Below are 27,164 nucleotides of genomic sequence, written 5' to 3'. Positions count from 1 at the left end.
TGCTGCAGTGCATCTTGTAGATTCGTGCACACTGCTGTCACTGTATGTTGGTGCTGGAGGGAGTGAATATTTCTGGATGGGGTGCCAAACAAGCGGGCTGCTTGTCCTGTTTTCCCACCAGATGACCTAGCTTTAATTTTTAGATAATGTCTCCTCATACTTAATTCCTCCACTGAAAGAAACAGTTTCTTTGGATCTACTGTATCAAATCCTTTAATCCGTTTAAGCAGCTCAAACAGATCAACCTTTAATCTTCTGTACTCAAGAGAATACAAGTCAAATTTATTCAGTGTATCTTCATAATTTTACTCTATAAATCCCGGCAACATTCTGTTGAATCTGTGCTGCAACACCTTCTGATGTGTGTTGCTAATGAGAATATAGTATTCCGGCTGGAGTCAGATCACGGCTCTATACAATTGAAGCAGAATTTCCTCCCCTTCCATCTCCATTGAGGTGAAGGCCAACATTTCCATTAGCCTTATTTATTTATTTTTAAATCTGTTTTCTTTAAATATCTTTTGCACTTGGACTCCCAAATCTCTTTACTCTTCTACAGTTCCTAATTCCTCACCATCTAGTAATACTCAGATTTTCCTTTCTTTGATTGAAAGTGAATGATGCACGCTTACCTACGTTATTCTCCATCTGTCCTTGTTCTGTCAACTCTCTCAATCTGTCTATGGCCCTTCCTTTCTCCCATTCTCAACTTCTTTCTAATTAAAAACAAATCTTTTACAGGACATGGGCATTACTGGCAAGACCAGCATTTCTATTCTCCATCCCAAATTAGCTTTCAGAAGGTGGTGATAAGGTGTAGAAGTCATGTGTCAGAATTTACAGATATGCAGCTGAAAAATATAATCACTTCGAGAGAGGAGTCATATCGGACTCGAAACATTAACTCTGGGCAGGATCTACCGGGCACTTTGCAGCGAAAAGCAATGCGGCGCAACATGACTGGTAGATGCCGGGAGATCCCACTTCCGTGATATACCCGGCTCGTCATGCCTCGCGAAATCTAACACGATTTAACAGACAGCTAATCTCACTCTAATGTGCGTTCCCAAGATCTAACCAAGACGTGGGATCTAACTCAGTCGCCTTGGGGACCTTGTGCGAGCGCTGTTCAGTACTTCTCTCCAGCGCCGGCCCTAGGGTTGCTGCCGCCCCGGGCAAGCTGAACTTCGGCGCCCTTCGGGGGGGTCGGGTCGGGGGGGGGTTGGGTCGGGGGGGGGGTTGGGTCGGGGCGGGGGGGGGTGGGTCGGGGCGGGGGGGTTGGGTCGGGGCGGGGGGGTCGGGTCGGGTCAGGGGGGGTCGGGTCGGGTCAGGGGGGGTCGGGTCGGGTCGGGGGGGGTCGGGTCGGGTCGGGGGGGGGGGGTCGGGTCGGGTCGGGGGGGGTCGGGAGCGGGGGGGGACGGGTCGGGGGGGTTGGGTCGGGTCGGGGGGGGGGGCGGAGGGACCTGGTATATGATCGGGACTCACCGATCGGCGGGCCGGTCTCTCTCTCGGCAGGCCTCCTTTCTTCCACCGGCGAGCCTGGATCCATCCGCCATGTTTGTGCGGGGCGGCCACCGCGCATGCGCTGGTTGGCACCGGCCCAACTGCGCATGCGCGGGACCCGAGTCTTTTACGCGGCGCCGGGTCTCTGACGCCGGTCGCGCACTCCTTGATGGCGCCCCCTAGCACATGGCGCCCCGGGCGACTGCCCGAGTTGCCGGTACCTTGAGCCGGCCCTGCTTCTCTCCACAAACGAGAACCAGGCGGAATGACACTTGGGAGGGTCTCCCAGGGGATTGGAGGCCCCCAGGTGCATGCCCTCTTGGCAGGGTGGTACCCTGGCACTACTGGTGGCACCTGGACACCATCGCACTGCCAGCCTCACACCTTGGCAGTGTCAACCGGGCACCCTGACAGTGCCACCTAGGTGTCAAGCTGGCACTGCCAAAGTGCCCAGGCAGCACTGCCAGTTGGCAGGAACACTTAATTTTTTTCGCGGTGGTGATTGGGTGGGGTGGTGATCAGGCTGGCGAGTGGAGCTCCTCAGTGCAGAAAACAGGGCTAAGTGCAGCCTCGTCGGGGAGTTCGCCATTGAGGCCCCCGATCTACCTGCATGAGCGTTAGTGGGATGTTTTTCGGCACACGCGCTACGGGACTCTGTCCCCATTCGGGTAGATCACGGCCTCTGTTTCTCTCTCCGCAGACGTTAATAGAACATAAGAACATAAGAACTAGGAGCATGGGTAGGCTATCTGGCCCTTCGAGCCTGCTCTGCCATTCAGTGAGATCATGGCTGATCTTTTATAGACTCAGCTCCACTTTCTCGCCCGAACACCATAACCCTTAATCCCTTTATTCTTCAAAAAACTATCTATCTTTATCTTGAAACCATTTAATGAAGGAGCCTCAACTGCTTCACTGGGCAAGGAATTCCATAGATTCACAACCCTTTGGATGAAGAAGTTCCTCCTAAACTCAGACCTAAATCTACTCCCCCTTATTTTGAGGCTATGTCCCCTAGTTCTGCTTTCACCCGTCAGTGGAAACAACCTACCCGCATCTATCCTATCTATTCCCTTCATAATTTTATGTGTTTCTATAAACCCCCCCCGCATCCTTCTAAATTCCAACGAGTACAGTCCCAGTATACTCAACCTCTCCTCATAATCCAACCCCCTCAACTCTGGGATTAATCTCGTGAATCTTCTCTGCACATCCTCCAGTGCCAGTACGTCCTTTCTCAGGTAAGGAGACCAAAACTGAAGATAATACTCCAGGTGTGGCCTCACTAACACCTGAAACAGTTGCACATAATCTCCCTAGTCTTAAACTCCATCCCTCTAGCAATGAAGGACAAAACTCAATTTGCCTTCTTAATCATTTGTTGCACCTATAAATGCACCTATAAAGTTTTTGCGACGCATGCACTAGGACACCCAGGTCCCTCTGCACAGCAGGATGTTTTAATATTTTATCATTTAAATAATAATCCATTTTGCTGTTATCTCCTACCAAAATAGATAACCTCACATTTGTCAACATTGCATTCCATTGCCAGACCCTGGCCCATTCACTTAAACTATCCAAATCCCTCTGCAGACTTCCAGTGTCCTCTGCACATTTTGCTTTACCACTCATCTTAGTGTTGTCTACAAACTTGGGCACATTACACTTGGTCCCCAACTCCAAATCATCTACGTACATTGTGAACAATTGTGGGCCCAACACTGATCCCTGAGGGACACCACTAGCTACCGATTGCCAACCAGAGAAACACCCATTAATCCCTACTCTTTGCTTTCTATTAATTAACCAATCCTCTAACCATGCTACTACTTTACCCTTAATGGCATGCATCTTTATATGATGCAGCAATCTTTGCCACTTTGTATGCTTTTTCCTTCAATTTGATACTCTCCCTTATTTCCTTAGCTATCCACGGTCGATTTTCCCTCTTTCTACCTTCCTTCCTTTTTTTTAATAAACTTTCGCTGAGCACTGTGAAAAATCGCTTGGAAGACAGTTCCTCAACTATTTCACCATAAAGTCTTTGCTCCCGGTCTATCTTCACCAGCTCGTCTCTCATCCCATTGTAATCTCCTTTGTTTAAGCACAAAACACTAGTGTTTGTTGCCAGACATCATGAGTTTTGTCAGCAATTTCTGTTTCTATTTTAGATCTCTAGCAACGCAGTACTTCCTTTCATTTAGTATGATCACTTGCTGCCAGAAACATGCCTAAACCTGTCTGGATGTTGTCTCCTTGGAGTAATGTCTACTTTTGATTTATGCACTTAAGGAAAAAGGGTTTAACACAATAAGAGATAGGTAAGTAAAGCAGAGAGGTTAAAGGAGGTAAAAAACAACAAATTGAGGAAATTAGAGAATTGGGGGCATCTGTAGATGGAAAGATTTAATGTGGAATTGATATATAATATATAAGCAAGAAATATAGATTGGAAAACTGGCAGCCCAATTTAAACAAATATTTAAATTAAAACCATTTAAGTTTTGGTTATTTAATTGGTAAAATAACGATCCTTGCAATTGTTTGGCTAATGAAAGCCTAGTTTTTGATCTGCCAATACATTTGTTAGAATTGCCATTTTCTATTTTATGCTCAGTAGGTGAGGTCAGACTTTCTTTGCTGTCATTACTTGAGTAGTTGGAATTTTTGGTTCCTGGGAGACAGGTGAATTACTCTCACAAATTGAAAGTGGCCATTTTGCTTTGTGTGTCAGGAGAAAAATATTTAGAAGAAGCAATAGTAAACTAGATGCAAACACTGAGAAATTTAATTGATGAAAAGACCTGGCAAATTATATAGATACATTTTCTCAAAGTACTCATTCCTTGAGATTTTGTAAAAATCAACTTCTTTGCATCATTTATGAAATACAGATAGCGATTCTCAAATGTTCAGCCCAGCATCATAAATATATCAAAGTTAAGAATGTTAGAGAAATATAAAAAAAGCAAGTTACTGTGGATGCTGAGTTGTTTACATAGCCCAGTCCATCACGCGAACCCGCCTCCCATCCATTGACTCTGTCTATATCTCTTGCTGCCTTGGGAAAGCGGGCAGCATAATCCAAGACCCCGCCCACCGTGCTTTTTCTCTGTTCCAACCTCTTCCATTGGGCAGGATATACAAAAGTCTTAACACACGAACAGATTGAAAAACAGCTTCTTCCCCATTGTTACCAGACTCCTGAATGACCCTCTTATGAACTGAACTGATCTCTCCATGCATCTTCTCTACTGAATAGTACTACACTCCGTATGCTTCACCCGATGTCTGTGTCTATGTATTTACATTGTGCACCAATTGTATGTCCTATTTTTTTTTGTGTATGGAATGATCTGTCTAGACTGTATGCAGAACAATAGTTTTTACTGGACAATCTCAGCAGGACTGACAGCATCTGTGGACAGAGAAGGGAGCTAACGTTTCGAGTCTGGATGACTCTTTGTTAAAGCTACAGTGAACTGGAAATGGAGCCAGTTTTATACTGTAGTGGAGGAGCGTGGAGCGGTGGGACTGGATAAGGGGCCAGCGTAAAGTGGAAATTGTCACAAGTAGGCTTCAATGAAGTTACTGTGAAAAGCCCCTAGTCGCCACATTCCGGTGCTTGTTCAGGGAGACCTGTACAAGTGTGCTTTTTGCACATTATGATCAGCGACCTTGAGGATCTGATTACTGGGGCGGAATTCTCCGACCCCCCGTAGGGTCAGGGAATCGCATGGGGCCGGCGTAAATCCCCCCCCCCCCCCCCGTGTCCGGAATTGTCCGCCACCTGGGAGCGAGACCCCGGAGGTGGACTTCCTGGAGAAGGCAAACACACGTTCGTGAAGGGTCTCATTAGTGGCGATGCAGAGGAGCAACCGGATGCAGTGGAGCGCGTCGGGGAGGACCTCCTGCCAACGGGAGACCGGGAGATTTTTAGACCGCAGGGCCAGTAGGACGCCTTCCAGACCGTCTCGTTCTTCCTCTCCACCTGCCCGTTTCCCCGGGGGTTGTAGCTGGTCGTCCTGCTCGATGTGATGCCTTTGCTGAGCAGGAACTGACGCAGCTCATCGCTCATGAAAGAGGATCCCCGATCGCTGTGGATGTAGGTGGGGAACCAAACAGAGGTGGACTTCCTGGAGAAGGCAAACACATGTTCGTGAAGGGTCTCATTAGTGGCGATGCAGAGGAGCAACCGGATGCAGTGGAGCGCGTCGGGGAGGACCTCCTGCCAACGGGAGACCGGGAGATTTTTAGACCGCAGGGCCAGTAGGACGCCTTCCAGACCGTCTCGTTCTTCCTCTCCACCTGCCCGTTTCCCCGGGGGTTGTAGCTGGTCGTCCTGCTCGAGGCGATGCCTTTGCTGAGCAGGAACTGACGCAGCTCATCGCTCATGAAAGAGGATCCCCGATCGCTGTGGATGTAGGTGGGGAACCAAACAGAGTGAAGATGCTGTGCAGGGCTTTGATTACCATGGCAGAAGTCATGTCGGGGCATGGGTTGGCGAAAGGGAACCGGGAGTACTCGTCAGTCACGTTGAGTAAGTACACGTTGCGATTGGTGGAGGGGAGAGGCCCTTTGAAGTCCATGCTGAGGCGTTCAAAGGGGTGGGAGGCCTTCATCAGATGCGCTCTATCTGACTGGTAGAAGTGCGGCTTGCACTCTGTGCAGACTTGGCAGTCTCTGGTGACAATCCTGATCTCCTCAATGGAGTAGGGCACGTTGAGGGCCTTGACAAAATGGAAGAACCGGATGACCCCCAGGTGGCAGAGGTCATAATGGAGAGCCCGGAGTCGGTCCACTTGTGCGTGGCACATGTACCATGGGATAGGGCATCAGGGGGCTCGTTGAGCTTCCATGGGCGATACAAGATCTCATAATTATAGGTGGAGAGCTCGATCCTCCACCTCAAGATCTTGTCATTTTTGACCTTGCCCCACTGTATTATTAAACATGAAGGCAACCGACCGTTGGTCAGTGAGGAGAGTGAATCTCCTGCCGGTCAGGTAATAGAACATAGAACAGTACAGCACAGAACAGGCCCTTCGGCCCTCGATGTTGTGCCGAGCAATGATCACCGTACTCAAACCCACGTATCCACCCTATACCCGTAACACAACAACCCCCCCCCCCCCCCCCCCCCCCCCCCCCTAACCTTACTTTTTAGGACACTACGGGCAATTTAGCATGGCCAATCCACCTAACCCGCACATCTTTGGACTGTGGGAGGACACCGGAGCACCCAGAGGAAACCCACGCACACACGGGGAGGACGTGCAGACTCCACACAGACAGTGACCCAGCCGGGAATCGAACCTGGGACCCTGGAGCTGTGAAGCATTTATGCTAACCACCATGCTACCGTGCTGCCCCATGCCTCCAATGTCGCACAGCTTCCACAATGGCTTGGGCCTCCTTTTCGACAGAAGAGTGCCGAATGGTGGGTGCAGGGAAAGAAGGCCACGGGTCTGCCCGCCTGGTTGAGGGTGGCGGCCAGAGCTACGTTTGAAGCGTCTCGTCGACCGTGTGCATCGTGGCCTTGGCGATGTCTGCCTTGATGTGGTTGAAGGCCTGGCAGGCCTCAGCCATCAGGGGAAAAATTGTGGACTTAATGAGTGGGCGGGCCTTGTCCGCAAAATTAGGGACCCACTGGGCCTAATAGGAGAAAAATCCCAGGCATCGTTTCAGGGCCTTGGGGCAGTGGGGGAGAGGGAGTTCCAGGAGGGGGCGCATGGGGTTGGGGTCGGGCACTAGGACTCTATTTTCCACTACGTAGCCAAGGATGGCTAAGCGGTTGGTGCGGAATACGCATTTCTCCTTATTGTATGTAAGGTTAAGGAGTTTGGCGGTATGGAGGAATTTTTGGAGGTTTGCGCCGTGGTCCTGCTGATCGTGGCCACAGATGGTGACGTTATCTAGGTACGGGAAGGTGGCCCGCAGCCCGTACTGGTCAACCATTCAGCCCATCTCTCGCTGAAGACCGAGATCCCATTGGTGACGCCGAAGGGAACTCTGAGGAAGTGATAGAGGCGGCCGTCTGCTTCGAAGGCAGTGTATTGGCGGTCCTCCGGGCGGATGGGGAGCTGGTGGTAGGCGAACTTCAAGTCAACCGTGGAGAAGACTCGATACTGCGCAATCTGATTGACCATGTCAGATATGTGTGGGAGGGGGTACGCGTCGAGCTGGGTGTACCAATTGATGGTCTGACTGTAGTCTTCACTACCACTACTTGAACTCTGCAGGGGCTGTTGCTGGCCTCGATGATCCCTTCCCGAAGAAGCCGTTGGACCTCCGACCTGATGAAGGTCCTGTCCTAGGCATCTGCTCCTACTGGCGATGGGTTTGCAGTCCGGGGTGAGGTTCGCAAACAGGGAAGGTGGATTGACCTTAAGGGTCGTGAGGCCGCAGACGGTGAGGGGGGACAGGGGTCTGCTGAATTTCAAAGTCAGGCTTTGGAGATGGCACTGAAAATCCAGGCCGAGCAACAGGGCAGTGCAGAGGTGGGGGAGGACGTAGAGCCGGAAGTTGCTGAACTCTACGCCCTGGATGGTGAGGGTCATGATACAGTACCCCCGGATTTCAACGGAATGGGATCCGGAGGCCAGGGAGATTTTCTGGGTGACGGGATGTACCGGGAGGGAGAAACGCCTTACCGTAGTGGGGTGGATGAGGCAGGTCGTCTCGTGCCTGTTGATCTTCACCGTCGTCGTAGCGGTCGCGAGGTTGCGGGGCCGAGACTAATCCAGGGTGATGGAGGCGAGCTGCGGAAGATGCTGGGAGGTCCCGGGCTGGTCAGCGGTGGCGGAGGTAGCAGTAGGCGGTGAACGGCCAGACGAGCAGGTGTCCTGAGGCGTGATCCAAAATGGCGCCGAAGATGGTGGTGCGGTGGGCAAGATGGCGGCGCCCACAGGCTGCACGTGGCTTGCGGAGGGGAAGATGGCGGTGCCCCTGGGTCACACACGGGGGGTGTAGAAATGCCGGGCCTGGAAACAGCAGCGACCGACCGGGCCTGGCAAACGGAAACAAAGTGCCCTTTCAAACAAAGTGACCGTTGCAGGTCGCTCTCCGTGCCGGGCAGCACTGCCTGGGGTGTTTGCTTTGCCCACAAAAATAACACTTGGGGCCCCCCCCAGAGTTGGCTGGCTGCCGCGCGGCGCAGGCCGTGTCGCGTCTTTTCGTCCGACGTCATTTCGTCCAACGACACTTCGTCCACGTCTTTTGGTCCAACGTCTTTTTGTCCGCCTGTCTTTTGGTCCAACGTCACTTCGTCCAATTAACCAATTACAAATCAACTCCGTATAAAAGCATTTAATTGATAGAAAGCAGGCACAATACAGCAAGTGAATTTAATTGCTAAAATGCAAGTAATTGATGAAATGCAAGTAAAATGCAAGCTGAAAAATGCAGTTAAAAAGTTAAAAAATCTAAAAATGCATTTAAAAAGATCTAAAATTTTACTAAGGATGAATTCCCGAAATTACTTAAAATTGATGTAAATTGTGAGCAACATTCCTCAAGAAATCAATTTTCGCTGTAGGAACATATTCAACGACCAATCTTTTGAGGCGTTCAGTTATTTTCTTGTATCGCGTACATGACGTCGACTGATCTCCCCGAAGAATTTGAGCCTTTTTGCCTATTATTAGCCCTTCCCTGAACTTTGCCATTTCTGGATGGGCGAATTCGGGATTAGGAAAGAGACCGATAATATCTATCCTTTAACGAGGCTCGTTAAAGGGGAGAGAACGATAATAACTATCCTTTAACGAGGCTCGTTAAAGGAAAGAGGCTGGTAATAAAGATCCTTTATTGTATATTATGTGCATTTGAGAAGATTTCTATTTACAAAAGTTAAAGTGGAGTGGAGTGCTACTAAGCAAGTTTGGTCATGCTAAATGACTATGCTACTAAAAAAGTCTTTGACAAAAAAAATCATCCGACAAAAACACGTAAAAAGTCACAAAAATTCTTTGACAAAAAAAATCATTCGACAAAAACACTCAAAAAGCCACAAAAATTCTTTGACCAAGAAAATCATCCGACAAAAACACGTAAAAAGTCACAAAAATTCTTTGACGAAAAAAATCACCGGACAAAATGATGTTGGACCAAAAGACGAGCGGACAAAAAGACGTTGGACCAAAAGACGTGGACGAAGTGTCGTTGGACGAAATGACGTCGGACGAAAAGACATAGCACCGGCGCAGGCTTGCGGTGAGCTGGAGTCAGCAGTTGGTGGGGCCCACGATGCCAACGAGGGTGCCGCACGGTCGGGTGTGTAGGACTGCAGGTTACAGGAGGCCACTTCTAATGAATTAGAAAGCTGCCTAGTCCCCGCAAGATCGAACATCCCCGTGACATAAGCGTCTGTAATTAAACGTTCGATGTATTGGACTGCCGAAACTGCCTGGCAGTCACAGTTTCTACCGAGGATCTGTAGGGCCCGTAAGAAATTGTCCCGAGTCTCCCCGGGGAGTTGCTGTCTCGTGGCCAGGAGGTGCCTGGTGTACACTTGATTCACCGGTTTAACATATTGTCCCTTCAGGAGCATCATCGTAGGTGGACGCATCCCGGATGAGGGGAAAAATGTCAGGGCTCACCCGTGAGTAGAGGACTTGGAGCTTCTGCGAGTCCGAGGGTTCTTCAGTGGCTGCTCTGAGGTAGCCTTCGAAGCAGGCTAGCCAGTGGTCGAAGGTGGACGTGGCGTTGGCTGCGTGAGGGCTCATCTGCAGGCGATCAGGCTTGATGAGGAAATCCACCTTTTAAAATCTTCTTCAATAAATTGATGTCCCGTCAATTACCACGAGACGAGAATGGTGGAACAATCGAGGCTTTATTGAACAATATGTTGTGCCTCCTGTAGCTGGAACCAGAATGCCTGCAGTGCAGAAGAGCACACACTTTTATACGCCGCCTGCTGGGTGTAGCCAGTGCCGTAATACATACAATAGACCACTAGTGGTGTTTACCACAAGTCCCATGTCAGAGGTATGCAAACTATTGGAGAAAATTCTGAAGACGAGAATCTACCTCCACTTGGAGGCAAGGTTTGATCAGGAATAGTCAGCATGGCTTTTGTCAGAGGGAGACCATGCCTAACAAATTTAATTGAATTTTTGAGCATGTGACCAGCTGTGTAGCTGAGGGTAGTGTAGTTGATGTAGTTTACATACATTTCAGCAAAGCCGTTGAAAGGTCCCACATGGGAGATTTATAAATAAGGCAAATGCACATGGGATACAAAGTAATTTGATAAGGTGGATTCAAAATTGGGTTAACTGTAGGAGACAGAGGGTGATGACAGATGGCTGCTTTAGTAATGAAATGAAAATCGCTTATTGTCACGAGTAGGCTTCAGTGAAGTTACTGTGAAAAGCCCCTAGTCGCCACATCCCGGCGCCTGTTCGGGGAGGCTGGTACGGGAATTGAACCGTGCTGCTGGCCTGCCTTGGTCTGCTTTAAAAGCCAGCGATTTAGCCCAGTGTGCTAAACCAGCCCCTTCTAGTGACCGGACGCCAGTGTCCAGTGGCGTACCACAGGGATCTGTGCTGGGTCCCTTATTGTTTGTCATTTATATAAACAACATAGATGACTACGTGCGGAGGGAAAGATCAGTAAGTTTGCGGATGACACAAACATTGGCCGGGTGGCTAACTGTGAGGTTGAGTGTCTTGGATTACAGGAAGATATAGACGGGATGGTAAAATAGGTAGAAAAGCAGCAGATGGAATTTAACCCCGAAAAGTCTGACGCGATACTCTTGGGAATGAGTAATTTGACAAGGGAATATTCAATGAACGGCCTGACACTAGGATGTTCCGAGGAACAAAAGGACCTTGCCATGTTTGTCCACAGATCTCCGATGGCAAAAGGGCAGGTTAATAGGGTTGTGGAAAAGGCATATGGGACACTCTCCTTTATCAATCGAGGCATAGATTACAAAAGCAGGGATGTCATGTTGGAGTTGTATAGAACTTTGGTGAGGCCTCACCTGGAGTATTGTGTGTAATTCTGGTCATCACATTATAGGAAGGATGTGATTGCACTGAAGGGGAAGCAATGGCGATATACCAGGATGTTGCCTCGGATGGAAGAGAAGCGGGATAGGCTTGGGTTGTATTTACTGGAGCAGAAAAGACTGAGTGGCCACCTGATCAAGGTGCACAAGATTATGAGGGGCATGGACAGGGTGGATAGGGAGCAGCTCTTCCCCTTAGTTGAAGGGTCAATTATGAGGAGACATAGGTTTAGGGGGGTTTGAGGAAAAACCTTGTTACCCAGATGGGTGGTCAGGAATGCACTGCATGGGAGGGTGGTAGAGGCGGGTTGCCTCACATCCTTTAGAAAGTACCAGGATGAATTTTTGGCACGTCATAACATTCAAGGCTATGGACCAAGGGTGCGATTTTCCGCCCCCCACGCCGGGTGGGAGAATAGCGGGAGGGCCTCCCAACATTTTTCACGCCCTCCCGCTATTCTCCCCCCCATGCCCGACCCACGCCACGAATCGCCGCTCGCCGTTTTTTATGGCGAGCCGCGATTCTTCAAGGCCGATGGACCGAGCGGCCGGGCCTTCACGCCCGTTTCAACACAGCAGCAAACACACCTGCTCGCTGCCATTGTGAAATGGGTGCCAGATGCCCGTTTGGGGCATCTGGGGGCCCGATTGGCACGGCAGTACCACGGCCGTGCCAAGGGGGGCATAGGCCCGCGATCGGTGCCCACGATCGCGGGCTGTGCGTCCGTAACGGACGCACTCTTTTCCCTCCGCCTCCCCGCAAGATCAAGCCGCCACGTCTTGCGGGGCGGCTGAGGGAAAAGACACCATTCGCGGAGAATCTCGCCCCAAGTACTGGAAAATGGGATTAAATAGTTAGGTCAGATATCTTTCATGCGTCTGTGCAGACTTGATGGGCCAAAGGGCCTCTTCTGCACTATATTTTCTCTGATTCAGTGATTTCTGTGAAAAACTGAATAAAAATGTTTTTTAAAAATTCTAGCCAATGGTGATTCCCAGGATATTAATAGTATTGTCACTGAATATCAAGAGTTGGATTTGGGGGTTGTGTGATTGACCTTCTGGTTGAGGATCATTTTTGCTACTTAAGTATGTTTCTGTGAGTATGACTATGTCAAGCTGATCCTTGACTAGTCTGTGGATTAGCTCTTCAAACTTTGGCACAAGTCCTTAAATGTTAGTGAGGAGGGCTTTGCAGGGCCAACTGGGCGGGATGTGCCTTTTGTATTCTTGGAATCCAATGTGTAGGTTGACGTTGGGTGGTCAATTGATTTTAGTTTTATTATACTTCTATGCAGTGTTTTGATACCTGAATGGCTTGCTTGGGTGCTGCAGAGGGCATTTTAGGGTCAAATACTTTGCTATGGTAAGGATGATAGAATTCCTTACCTACCAGGTAAGGATGATAGATTTTCTTCACTGAAGAATATTAGCCAATCAGTTGGGTTTTTATGGAAAGCCAATGGCCTCATGGTCACCATCACTCATACCAGTGTTTTTATTTCAGGGTATCTGTTTGTTTAAAATGAATTCAAATTAACAAAATGCCACTGTGAGACGTGAACTACCTTCTCTGAATTATTAACCCAGACCTCTATATTCCTAATCTAATAACGTAGCTATTACACTGCAGTACCCATGTTGTATTTATTTGACGATTTTATTATTATTTTATATTCTGTCATTTATTTGGTGGAAGACAAGATCAAAGTTTCTCAGCTATCCCGTTGAACTTTTCTGCGAATATATATGCACTCCATGGAAAAGTGTTTCATAAATCTATAAAGTGCACAAACAGGTCTTCGCTAAAAGAAATAATGTGGTGCATACACATAAATTGAACATTTATTCATTTGTGCTCTTCTTGCTGATCTCAGCCAGGGTATAGAAGAGGTTCTACAATTGGTCACAGCATCCTCAGTTAATAAGGGGAAAATCAGCCACGTTCCCTGCTTTTGACTGCTAGCCAGCAATACATGCTGTAAAATGGGCACACGTAGATGTTGGATCAGGACAAAATCAGCTGGACTATGATGTCCCTTCTGTCAGATAGCTTCCCATCACTCACCACTATCTTCAGGCACAAGGAATGAACACATATAGCTGAAACATGAAATCAGATTCTCACAGGGGTTGATGCCTTTTCGGAGTTGAGGAGAGAAAATTGACAAAAATAAAACTGGCAAAAGTAAATGAGAATGCAGAATGCTTGGGGAACTTTTTATTTTTGGTTTGCGTTTCTGTAACAAAAAAGCAGGTCTTACATCTTCTGTCAATGATAATTTCCGCGTCCGGAGGATGTGTAGATATTATAGCCCGACAGCCTATCCCCATAGGCCTGTGGCAGCTGTATGGGATTTAGCTCTATAAATAGATTTGTTCCCTGTCTGAGCCTTTGTTTACTATGGATGGGATTCTCTGACCCGCCTTGCCACATTTCTGCCCCGATCCGCTGGCAGGATTCTCCGTTACGCCAGCCAGTCTATGGGGTTTCCCATTGTGGGGCAGCCTCAACTCGTCGGGAAACCCCCGGGTGCCGGTAAAACGGAGAATCACGCTGGCGGAGAATCTCACCCTATGTGTCTGAAAGACTGCATTGATCCAGGATTTCATTTTAGGTGTCTGGATCTCATGAATTACACGTTCTTGTACATCAGCTACCCTCATTATTTTAGCACAAAGTGATGCGCACATCTGAAATTACTATATAGAACATACATAATCTGAAATTGATGAATGGGGATAACTTAACGATAGCTATCTATTTGTTATACAACATATGTTGATACGATGTATTATATGATGATGTACACTAAGGAAAAATAGAAATAAGGGAAGCATAAATAATTGAAAACATACATTTTATAAACAAGGGATAACTATTAATATGTCATATGTTACTAAATGCACATTTTGCTATTTATTACATAGCAGTTGGCTGCCTGCCTTTTTTATCCTATTACACATCTGAGCATCAGTTTTGTACTGAATCATATATTCTGTTTATGTTTTGCACCAGGGATCTGAGCAATAATAATATATTGATTTTGGGTCCTGGCGCCTTTTCACAGCTATCAAGCTTACACTTTTTGTAAGTATTTTTCTAAAGGTTTTGAGTTGAAATTGTTATAACATAATGACAATGTAGCACCATGCTTTTAAAATTTTGATAGTCGTCGAGTCATGTGTAATTTAATTAGCAAAACTGTGCGCGCATACTTTTAAAAATGTTATTGAATTACATGATTTAACTAACGTATACAGGAGTATTACTGATTATCAATTAATGAGAATATCCTTGGACGAGTGCACGGAAGTAATTAGAAAGTTGTTTTTGATAACTGACATAATAGCTGAACTGGATATTTGCGTTTCTCCAAAAGGTATAAATGACTCATTGTAACTTATAGCAACAGATGAAGAAAACCTGCAATATTCTATTTAACCTTATCTGTTTCAATAATTTGCAAAATTAATTGGAAAGCATGATGAAAAATTATGAATTTATTCATCCGAAAGAGTAGTATGTTATTGGTAATTAGGGTGAAATGAAATGTTTAAAAATGGAAAACAGAGCTATTTCACAAAGTCATTATGTCACAGAAGGAGGCTATTTGACCCACCGGGTCTATGTCAGCCCCATTTACCTATTCTATCCCTGCAGCCCTGCACGTTTATTTCCCTCACGTGCCTATCCAGCTTTTTGTTTTAGATCATTGATTGTCTTTGCTTCCACCACTCTTGTAGACAGCTGGTTCCAGGTATTACCACCCACTGCTTCAAAAGGTCCTTTCTCAAATCTTGTATCTCTAGCTCAAAACCTTAATCTGTGTCCCAAGTCCGTGTTACACCAGCTAATATTTTTTTTGTCTGCTTTATTTTGTACACATCCATTAGCTCGCCCTTCAACCCCATTTTCTCCAAGGAGACTGTCTCCTACTTCTCCACGTAGCTAAATTCTGTCATCCCTGAAACCATTCTGTAAACCTCCTCTACACACTCTCAAGATCCTTTGCATCCTTTCTAAATTGTGGTGATTAGTGTTTAGCTCCGATGTATCCTTGTAATAAAAACTGGAAAGCAAGTCTTGACTTCTTCAACTCCAATTTTATTCTGTTCTGTAATCACTTCTCACCCAACACACAGAGCCACCAGAATCCCCTTTATATACAAATTTCTGTGCAGTCTATCAAACGATAATCCGATCTATTAAACAACTAACACAGCAATTTTAGCTTAAGCACTGGGGAGCACTAACTCTTTCCTAACAATCAAAAGTGTGTGCAGTGCTCCAGCTGTGGCCCACTCAGAGCTTTATAAAACTTCAGCATAACTTCCTTGTTTGTGTACTCAAAGTCTCTACTAATGAAGCCAAAAATTCCATATGCTTTGCTAACTACTCTCAATATGTCCTACCACCTTCAAAGATCGATACACATGAAAACCAGGTCCCTCTTCTTCTGCACATTCTTTAGAACTGTTAAGTATACAACGCTACATTCAGTGTATATTGCTTTTTTCTTTCCCTTTGAAAAAAAAGCATCATCTCACACATCCTTGCATTAAATTCCATCTGCCTCCTGTCTGTTCATTCTGCTGGCCTTTGTTGTGTTACAGTCATTCTTACTGACCCATGACATGCTCCTCCTGCACAATGTGGGAAATGAGGGACACTGGGGACCAGGTGTGCAGAAAGTGTGTCCAACTGCAGCTTATAGCTTACCGGATTTTGGAGCTGGAGCTGCGGGTGGAGCTTCCGTGATGCTGAGGAAGTCTTGGATAGCACGTTTAGCGAGGTGGTCACACCGCAGGTGAGGATTGCACAGGCAGAAAGGGAATAGGTGACAATCAGGAATAGTAAAAAATTTGGGAAGGTAGTGCAGGAGTCCTCTGTGGTCATCCCCCTCTCAAACTGAAGTACTGCTTTAGATACAGGTGTGTGTGTGTGGGGGGGGGGGGGGGGGCAATGGCCTCTCAGGAGAAAGCAGAAACAGCCAAGTTCACAGCACCATGGGTGGCCCTGCTGCTCAGACAGGTGGGAGAAAAATGAGTGGCAGGGCTATAGTGATAGAGGATTCAATAGTTAGCGGCATAGACATACACTTCTGTGGCCGCAAATGTGAATCAATGTTGGCATGTTGCCTCCCTGGTGTCAGTGTCCGGGATGTCACGGAGCATCTGCAGGGCTATGGTCCAGATGCAGGAATGTGGGATTAGAAAGGGCATGTGGGTGTCCTCGGGCTGGCATGGACACGATGAGCTGAATGGCCTCCTTCTGTGCTGTAACTTTTCTATGGTCTGCAGCACTTTCAACTTTGGTATCATTGGCAAAATTTGAAATTTAATTTGTAATTGTGACATCAAAGCTATTTATATATTATATATAGAAGCTGTGTTCCTAGCACAGGTCCTTGGGGAGCACCTTTTTACTGCTTGAAAAACAACCATTTGCAACTCTCTGTTTTCTGTCGTCAAGCTATTTTGTTCATCCAAGTTGACATTAACCCTTCTACACCATAAGCCTCAGTTTTGTTTACCAACTTCTTGTGTGGTGCTTTGTCAAACACTTTTTTAAAATCCATATGGACAATATCCATTGTTTTCCTTTCAACAACCTTCTCTGTTACTTCATCAAAAAATTCAATTAGAATTATCAAACATGATCTACCTTTTAAATCTATGCTAGCTAACCTTTAATTGACTCAATCTTTTCTGTGTCTCTTAATTTTCTTCTTTGGGCAACACTTTATCACCAGGTTTTGTGCATGTAAAGTAATAATTGTGGTTTAGAAGGGGCAGGGACCTGCTTGAATGGCTCAAATCACAGGGAAGTATCTGACACTGAAAATTGAAGGATTCAGTAAAGTGTTTGCTTCTCTTTAGTGACCCAACATTTCAGTCTTGGAAATCCATTAATTCGTTAGTTAGGATGGGCATTACTAATCACCATTACAGTCAACCTGTTTTCAGCCTCTCTCGATTTCTCACCTGCTACTCATTTAATGTTTACAAGCCGTTTGTCTCATTGTCAGACAGAAATGCGATGGCTCTCTGCAATCTGTCAAATATTTCAGTTGATCCGGTAAGCTGATTTTAACAAAAACCTGGAAATGCCAAAGTCTGAATTTGAAGCAGAAAATTGTGGAAAAACATAGCAGGCCAATCAACATCTGTGAAGGGAAAAGAAAAGTTAACATTTTGAATGTAACCATTAGTCAGAGTATGAAACTGAAAGGGAGGTTTGAAAAAATATGGCGTAACAGGGGAATTGTAAAATAAATATGTCTGCAATCATTGGAGGAAGGATATGACCTGCAAACTGCACTGAATTAATACACATCTGGCAAAACCAGCAGGAAATGTTATGCATGTTTAAACTACATCATATCAATTTCAACATTCTACTGTAATTAAGCTCTCAACTATTCCATCAAATTTATGCGCCTCAAGCCCTTGACCAGAAATACTGTGGTCTGCTCTATGAGTCTGAACAAATTCAATCACCACATCATGAGCAATGAAACAAAATCTACAATTATACTTTGGCTCATGCTCGAGACATGAGACTCATAAGGACCATGCACATTGATCCTAACTGCATGTGTATGGATTGTTCAAGGATATTAATATTTAGTGATGGAAATCGGCTATTTGAAGTCCAAACATAAGAAAGCTGAATGACTGTAATAAGCTTGAAGACCAGAAGCGAGACAGACAGAAAGTGAAAAGAATGTGGTGTCTCATCCCACATAAAGACTTCAGTGGTGCACCAATTACTAACCACTGTGATGCCATTGATGCCACTCGCACTGGACAGCATGGCGTGGACATTCACTCCATGTGCTATGACTACTAGTTATTTTCATATGTCAGGTGAGCCATGCACCAGAGCCAGCCAGGAGACCGATGGCTCTCTACGCCAATGGAAGATGCACCCACTGCACATCCTCTCCCAGCACCAAGAACGAATGCAGATACTGGCACATCGGTGGGTAATACCACGTCGGCTCATGTGGTGGTTCACAGTGGGCACATCATGCTCACTTGAGCAGATGATGGAGGCAGGGAATGCCTTACGCACTGGCAATAGGAGGACTGCTGAAGACAGCTGAGTCTGAGGTAAATGATGAGCCTCTGGAGTTGTCAATTGGACTGCAAATGCTGAATGTCCAGTGGGATGTGCAGAGAGATCTGGCAGAGATCCCTGAGGATCTCTTTCATGAGGGAATCCTTGCGGAGCATGAGTGGCGCATTGACCCTGAGCTACGAGCGACATCCTCACCCATTGAGAGAGTGACAACTCTCATGGAGAGTTAACTCTAAGGTCAGAATGAGGGGCTCCTGAGGTTGTGTTTGGACTGCAAGCCCTCACACAAGCAATGACCTCGGGAGGTAACTGCCAGTGTTGGAGGATGAAGCATTCAGTCTCTCAGATGGATGTTCATACATCAGTGGTGAGTCAGGAGGTCCAGATATACCTCACAATGTTGGGTCAGCTGCCTGTCATCTCTGTGGGCTCCTCTCATGGTGCCCCGGATGAGGCAGCAGCTTCTCCACCTCTCCACCAGTCACCGCACCACCCTCAGAGTTTGCGGCGACTGAGGAGAGCCCAGCCATGTTGTTGGGCGCACCCTCTTGGACGGAGCCGATTCATGCCCTGCCGGCCAGAAGACAACCACCAAGGTCACCTACACCAATAGGACACCATATTCAGCAATCTACCTCTAATGCCACTGTCATTAAGGCATGAGGTGGAGGTTGCGGGTGGGGGGCATGTAGCACCTGCACACGTAAGACACAGCGAGCATAAAATGAGCTTGCACTGGTGGTTTATGTTTTTGTTATATCACATGTCTTTGGAATTTTTTGTTTATTTGGAGGAACGTCTTCACCAAAGGGCCTGTTCTGTGCTGTACTGTTCTATGTTCTAAGGGTTGTAAATCTGTGGAATTCTCTGCCCAGTGAAGCAGTTGAGGCTGCCTCACTGAATGATTTTAAGGTAAAGACTTTTGAACTAAAGGAATTAAGGGTTATGGTGAGCGGGTGATAAGTGGAGCTGAGTCCACATGATCATATTGAATGGCGGAGCAGACTCGAAGGGCCAAATAGCCTACTCCTGCTCCTAGTTCTGATGTTCTTAATATCATAAATAGGCTCACCAGCGCTGAATGTCCTCTGTGATCGATGGGTGCCTCATTAGTGCCTGGTGAAAGATGTTTGGGGCAGCATACTTTATTACTAAGGCAGTGATGTGACATGGTTATGCATGAGAAGTATGGGAATGAGGCAGTGCCCATGGTCTCAGACAGAAGGCAAACCACGGCAGCCTAGCTGAAAGTATCCTGAATCAAGACTTCCCTCATGACACTGCCTCCCTGAAGGTTCCTCGTTTCAACCTCATCGTCCTCACCATCTGCCTGCCTGGGATCTGAATCAGAGTCTTTATTGGATCCCTCCTCTGAGGCTGGTGTACCTGCAGACAACGAGAATGAACGACACTCACTGGCAGATATTGCAGGACCCCTGCAGACATTGGAACCTCATTTTCAGCAGGACTATTGTCCTCTCCACCACTACCCTTGTGGAGACATGGCAAATTGTATGTCTCCTCTGCTTGTGCCCTCGGATGTCACCAGACACCTTTTCATCAAGTAACCATCCATTGAGGTGCGCTGGAGCTGCAAAGAGCGGTGGCACTTGTGAGTGGCACACTATGCCCATATCGTGGGTGCTACCAGGGGACGTTGCACAGACCTGTAGAATGGGGTCCTATGGTCACAAACTATCTGAACATTCATGGAGTGACAAAGGAATCTGGCTGGAGGGCTGGTGCCTTTATGGCCACATGGGTGCAATCAATGGCACTCTGGGGGAACCTTGCAATTGCAGCAAGCCCCTGGCCCACTCAGCCTGGCTGACTTGATCCGTCCTCTTTAACAGAGCATCAATGACCAGCTTGGCACAGTTGTGTGCAGCTGACTGGGAGACTCCGCCAATATTACCCACAGAGCCCATGCAAGATCTGGAGGCATAAAAGTTAAGTGACCTTTGAGAGTCACAGACATTTGGTGTCTACCCACACAATTGGAAGCTACCTCCGGCCCAATCATCAGGCATATGGTCGTGACAGCTTCCCTTGAAAACCACAGCATCCTGCAGTACTGGACCTGTCATGTCATGGTAGTTGGACCGCTGCCTATACACTCTGGTGGCTGGATAGTGGTGTCTTCTTGTGTCTGCGGAGGTATTCTCCTTGTTCTCCATGCTGGCCCTGAGCATCCTGTGCCTGTGTCTTTGCTCTGAGATGATACTTTCAGCCACCTGGCTTGCTCTCTTGTCTTCCTCCTCAGAGAAGGTGCACCCTGCTGAGTCGAGTATACCCTCTGCACTGATGCTAATGGGGCTGACCCGTTCATGGAGGGTGCCAGAGGGACACAAATCTCCGATGTCACAAGACTGAAATGTCCTGAAAGATCCGCACTGTGCGGAAGGAAGCAGTGAAGACGTTCACATTGCTCCAAACTAAAACCTCACCAAACTCCCAAAATCTCCTTCCACCTCAGCCTTCCTTTGCTCCAGCCCCCTTTTATCCTGCCCTTGAATGAGAAAATGGCAAAAATGAATTGGCCGCCTGCCCATGCACCAATGTAAAAATCACAAGGGAAATATAAAAACCTGGTCAATAGAACTTTTAATTATCTAAACAAACTTTCTAATTGTCAGCAGGTGAGCATCCGATCCACTCTTGCACCTGCCAACCAAAATATCTCACGAGTGCACGTGATGGCGGGATGCGCATTCCATGTCTACTTGCATGATTTCATGCACTTCTCGGGTGCATGCTCGCCCGCGCAGTGTAAAATTTTGCCCTTGATTTTATTTGGTGCTTTAAGCATAGTAAAATATCCTAAGGTGCTTCCTAGCGGCATAGTCTGACAAAATTGACACGGAGTCAAAGGATTCATTGTTACAAGTGACCAAATGCGTGGTCAGAGAGGTTGGTTTTATGGAGTGTCTTCAAGGAAGAGAGAGAAATGGAGAGGCAAAGAGGACTGAGGGCAGAATTCCAGAGCTGAGAGCCTAAAAAGTTCAAAGCATGACTGATGGGTTACCAACTCTGATTAAGTGCATTTCTATTTCATCAAATGATTTGCCTCCATACTCCAGCCATTAGTCAGTCAATACATCCATCCTTGTAATGCACTGCCTCCCTATGCCAATTAGAAAGCTAAAAGAATCTTTGCCCAATTGGATGATGCATGATTGTCAGCCAAACATCCTTTCCCCCTCATTTTCAATGTTACTATATGCGGGAAAGAGAAATGTTTAAAACTTTTAAATATAAAACTACCTTTTTCTTCAGGATTGTACACACTGGAGATTGATATTCAATTCTTGAAGACTCCAGGCCAATCCTGGAGTGTTGGCAGCCCAGTGACCATCGGATGGGCAGCACGGTAGCACAGTGGTTAGCACAGTTGCTTCACAGCTCCAGGGCCCAAGGTCCTGGCTTGGGTCACTGTCTGTGCGGAGTCTGCACGTTCTCCCCGTGTCTGCGTGGGTTTCATCCGGATGCTCCGGTTTCCTCCCACAAGTCCCGAAAAACGTGCTGTTAGGTGAATTGGGCATTCTAAATTCTCCCTCTGTACCCGAACAGGCGCCGGAATGTGGTGATGAGGGGCTTTTCACAGTAATTTCATTGCAGTGTTAATGTAAGCCTACTTGTGACAATAAAGATTAGTAATTAGTGTGGTAATAGAAGTGGGGAAATTACAAGACCATAGAGGAATTTGAACAGGAGGATGAGATTTTAAAATTGCAGTTTTGGTAGACTGGGAGCCAATATAGATCAGCAAGCAAGGAGCTGATGAGTGAAAGGGTCACCCGATTGGGTGCCCACCCATCTTCCGGCCAGCTCCTATTTTATTTTCTTTATTTTCTTCCCTTCCTGTTAATGCTGGCATCTTCTTCTCTGCCTCTTCCTTTTTCACACTGGAACTATCTCCATTTCCATTTGTATTCTGCCTGTCTTCTTCCTTAAGTATCCCAGTTCACACCAACGTTCGTATAATTTTTCCCGGTCGGAGTTCATGGAGGCACTCCTCCAGTTCTCCTCACCCTGAGTTCACATTTTTTTTGTTCTTCCCTGATCTTTTTCCTTAAGTCAAACCGAGAACACATTTGCACCAAATAAACTTTTGTATAATATAAATGTCAAGCAGGATTCCAAATGTATTAGTGAAGTGTGCCAGAGATCAATAAAGGCGTGGAATTCAATGAAAAACTACAAAGTTGAAATGCACATAGGTGATACAAACGGATTAGGTCATTTAAATCAATTTTAAATAACTTTATTCATATTAAATCCATATCTTCAATAAAATATTTTAAGTAAATGTATTTTTAATGTAAGTGGTGTATAAGCTTTGGATGTGGAGAATGTATGCCACGAAGATACAAGTTTTTTGAAATATTTTGCAATTTATGCTCTCTTTTAGGAATGTAAGTGATAATTATTTAAGCTTAATAGGTGACGGAGCTTTTGATCATCTGTCTTCAATAATCTACTTGTAAGTACATTTCTGATGTTATTAAAGTTACAATAATTAAAATGTTAATTTTGAAAATATCTGCATTTCTATGTATGTGTTTGAATTACTTTTTAAGCTTTTATATTTTTTAACTTGCGTTTGACAGGGTTAAGTACAACAATTTTAATAGGTGGGTACGGGCATTGGGAGTTGAAACTACCTATGAGGCTCTGGGAGAAATCACACTACTCTGTTAACTGATACTTTTAGTTATTAAATTATAGTCTTGAATTTTTAAATGTAAAGGTCTTATGTTGTTTAGGAGATAAGTGCATTGATACTTCAGGCTGTGGCACTGAAACATACAGAGCATCTTTGATCATTGGCCTAGGCTGAGTTAGCTAATCATGTTTGAGACATTAGTACACGGGGAAATAGTTAGCCTCAACCCTCCTGGGCTCGAAGCACAAAATCAAACAAAAGCTCTGTTATTGGTTATCAAAAGTTGACCACTGGCGGAAAATATGGCAGTCTCGTGAGAGCTGAATAGATTTCAGCGGAATTTTCCCATTTTTTGGCAGAGTGGCGCAACGGGTGGGAAAAATGACATGACCAGAAGCATTTTCTGCTGTATTGTTCAGCGGCTCTCATGATGGAATGCTGGCGGGGCAGGCTATGATGAATCCATCCCACCAGCAACTTAGCTTTTTAAAGATCGGGGTGCCGTTTTTAAAGGGCAGCCTCATCCAAAAAAGCCAAAACTGAAGACCCCAACCCCCCAAACGCGCCTTCCCAAACACACTCCCTGAACAAGCCTCTCTGAGCATTCCCCCCTCCCCCAATGGTGAACCCATCCCTACGCAGAACCCATCCCCATGCAACACTCCTGGCACTGCCCCCCAACACTGATCGGTTATGGTGGGAGTTGGTCCGATTGGTTAACTGGCAACCAGTGGGCTGGCCAGGGACAATGTTCTGTCTGACAACGGTCAGAGATTGGTTTCTGTTTGATGCTTTCTGAGACAACCTGGCAGAAGTGTTTACACCTTGGAAGTGCAAGGAACACCCTCTCTCCCCTGCTTGCTGAAGTGAAAGAACAGCTCTATTGTCTTGAAATCAGTGAGTACCTGGCACATCCTTTGTTGTGAACCTGAAATGATGGTGTATCTGCAGAGAAAGTAGACAACCTTGTCAGAGGAAACCATCTCAAGCCGAGCAGGAAGAAGTAGCAAAATGAAAACCTGAACTTCTGAAAGACATTGACTGGAGGTCATCCCAGTACATCAAAGATCTTTATCCTTTATTAACATTTTATTTCCCTTTCCACCATCCTTTCACCTCTGTGTTGTTTATCTGTGTGTGTATAGAGTGGTGATAGTTCGGAAGGGGGGCGGGGATTGTGAAAGGGTAGTAGATAGTCAGGTACATTTTCTGTCCATTTAATTATAAAAGCGTACATAATAAAAGGTTACTTGTGTGTAAAGTTACAAACCTGGGGCGAAATTCTCCAACCCCACGCAGGGTCGGAGAATCGCCCGGGGGCGCCGATATTCCCGCTCCCGCCATGTTCAGAATTCTCCCACCCGCCATAAAACGGCGTTCTTCAAATCCCACGGCCCGCCTCGGAGAACGGCTGGCGCCGGCGGGATGCCATTGTTTTTTTGGGCTTAATTATTCTCCGGCCCGTATGGGCCGAAGTCCCGCCGATGTGGCCATGGGTTACATTGGCGGAAATCAAAGTTGGTTTATAACGGCGTCAACCATTGATGATGGTTGACGCCTTTCAGTTACCTACATCGAGTGCCGGGGAGGAGGGGGGGGGGGGGGGGGGGGGGGGGGGGAGGGGTTGTGAAGAGAGAGTGAAATCACTTATATCGCGTGCCGGGGGTAGGGGGTAGAGGTAGGGGGGCTAGGGGTAGGGGTAGGGGGGTTTGTTGGGGATGGGGGGTGTTGGGAAGAGAGAGAGATAAATCACTTACCTCGAGTGCCGGTGGGTTGGGGGGAGGGTTTGTGAAGAGAGAGTGAATTCACTTACATCGAGTGCCAGGGGTGGGGGGGGGGGGGTGTAGGCGGTAGAGGTAGGGGGGTAGGAGGTAGAGGTGGGGGGCTAGGGGTAGGGGTGGGGGGGTTGTTGGGGGTGGGGGGGTGTTGGGAAGAGAGAGAGATAAATCACTTACCTCGAGTGCCGGTGGGTTGGGAGGGGGGGGGTTGGTTTGTGAAGAGAGAGAGTGAAATCACTTGCATCGCGTGCCGGGGGGTCGGGGTAGGGTTGGGTGGTCGGAGTAGGGGTAGGGGTGGGGGGTAGGGGTGGGGGGTTGGGGGTGGGGGGTAGGGGTAGGGGTGGGGGGTAGGGGTGGGGGTAGGGGTGGGGGGTAGGGGTGGGGGGGTAGGGAACTCAAGGTTCTGCAAGATGGCATAATTAAGTTCAAACATTTGGAGTAATAAATAATGAGGATCACCAAGAGTGCAGCAAATTTTTTTCTCTCTCTCAGATAAGCTCGCAGCACAATATACTCGGCATTTAAAAAAAAACAAGGCATTCACATCTATTCCAGCCGTGTTGGTTGCGGACTCTGCCACCCCTACCCCCCCCCAACCCCTACCCCCCCACCACCCCTACACCCCCCCCCCACCACCCCTACCCCCCCCCCCCACCACCCCTACCCCCCCCCCCCCCCCAACCACACATACCCCCAACGCCAGGTGGCGTTGATGAAGTTGCCCGACGTCAACCGACGCGCCACTTCCGCAGCGGGTGAAACTGACGCGTACAGCGTCACTCCGCTGCTGGCCCTTTCGGGACAGGAGATTTCGGGCTGATAAGCGGGCCCCGACGCCTGAGTCACCAGCGCCGTTTTTGCCCGCCGGTCAAGGGCGTGACGATGGACTTTGGTGAATTTCGCCCCTGGTGCCTGTGGTTTATTGGGCTCAGCCAAGGTCCTCTGGAATTTTAAATAAAATCTAATGTTACCTGTGTTGCGGCTCCGGGTCAAGTGGGCTGGAATTAACCGCACTCTAACCCAGGGTGTTGTGACAATCTAGATTTTTTTCAATTTACTTGTGATATTTTGCAATTAGTACTTTTATAATTGAAGTGTAAAATATTTTGAGTTAGTTGAAGGACAGATCTCTGGGAAAAAAGTAGGAAGCTCATTTGACTTTGCCCATTTTACTCCATCACCCAATGTTGATTCCGCTGCCTGTTAACATCTCACTATTGAAGCTATTGGAAGTGAAATGAGAGAGAGATAACAGATGACTTATTGTCCATTTTATATTATCACCCAAAGTCAAAATTATGTCCATGTATTTTTCTCTGGCAACTCTGTCATGTAACCAATGGTGAATAGTGCGGTCAGGTTGATTTGGCATTTAATCTTTCCTATCTCAACTTACACAAAATCATACAATTAGTATTTTATGTTGGAATCAGAAAACTGCAAAATAACAATCAACACTTCAAAAGAATTAGATTGTACTAACATTAGAAATAAGAGCCGAAGTAGGCCATTCAGCCCCTCGAGCCTGCTCAGATTATGGGTAAGATTCTCTGTTGGCTGACACCGAAATCGCGAAACGCAATTGGGCGGGAATCGGTTCTTACACCAAAATCGCGGTGGGTGCCGATTTGAAGCCAAGTTGCAATTCCCCGTCGCCTCGACAGTGGGGTCAATGCATTCGAGAATGCACATGCAGTAAACACCATTTGCATATCATTAGAGGTTCTGACCCGGTATTCTCCGGGGCCTCTGCAATTATCTGCCCCAAAGGGCAGCACGGTAGCATTGTGGATAGCACAATTGCTTCACAGCTCCAGGGTCCCAGGTTCGATTCTGGCTTGGGTCATTGTCTGTGCGGAGTCTGCACATCCTCCCTGTGTGTGCATGGGTTTCTTCCAGGTGCTCCGGTTTTCTCCCACAGTCCAAAGATGTGCAGGTTAGGTGGATTGGCCATGATAAATTGCCCTTAGTGTCCAAAATTGCCCTTGGTGTTGGGTGAGGTTACTGGGTTATGGGGATAGGGTGGAGGTGTTGACCTTGGGTAGGGTGCTCTTTCCAGGAGCCGGTGCAGACTCGATGGGTCGATGGGCCTCCTTCTGCACTGTAAAT

The 27,164-nt window shown here is 47.0% G+C and overlaps 1 protein-coding gene across 2 annotated transcripts in view; it reads left to right on the top strand.

Moving 5' to 3' along the window:
- The window catches only part of LOC119966513 (leucine-rich repeat-containing protein 37A3-like), a 194,650-nt gene that overhangs the window by 126,014 nt on the left and 41,472 nt on the right, over positions 1 to 27,164 (top strand). For both annotated transcript variants that reach the window (XM_038798328.1, XM_038798327.1), the window contains 2 exons: positions 14,544 to 14,615; positions 23,023 to 23,094. In XM_038798328.1, the coding sequence (XP_038654256.1) occupies positions 14,544 to 14,615; positions 23,023 to 23,094 (144 nt within the window). The remainder of the gene's footprint in view (positions 1 to 14,543; positions 14,616 to 23,022; positions 23,095 to 27,164) is intronic.

Source organism: Scyliorhinus canicula, chromosome 5, assembly GCF_902713615.1.
Source record: "Scyliorhinus canicula chromosome 5, sScyCan1.1, whole genome shotgun sequence".
NCBI lineage: Eukaryota > Metazoa > Chordata > Chondrichthyes > Carcharhiniformes > Scyliorhinidae > Scyliorhinus > Scyliorhinus canicula.
This window is presented reverse-complemented; position numbering and strand designations above follow the sequence as displayed.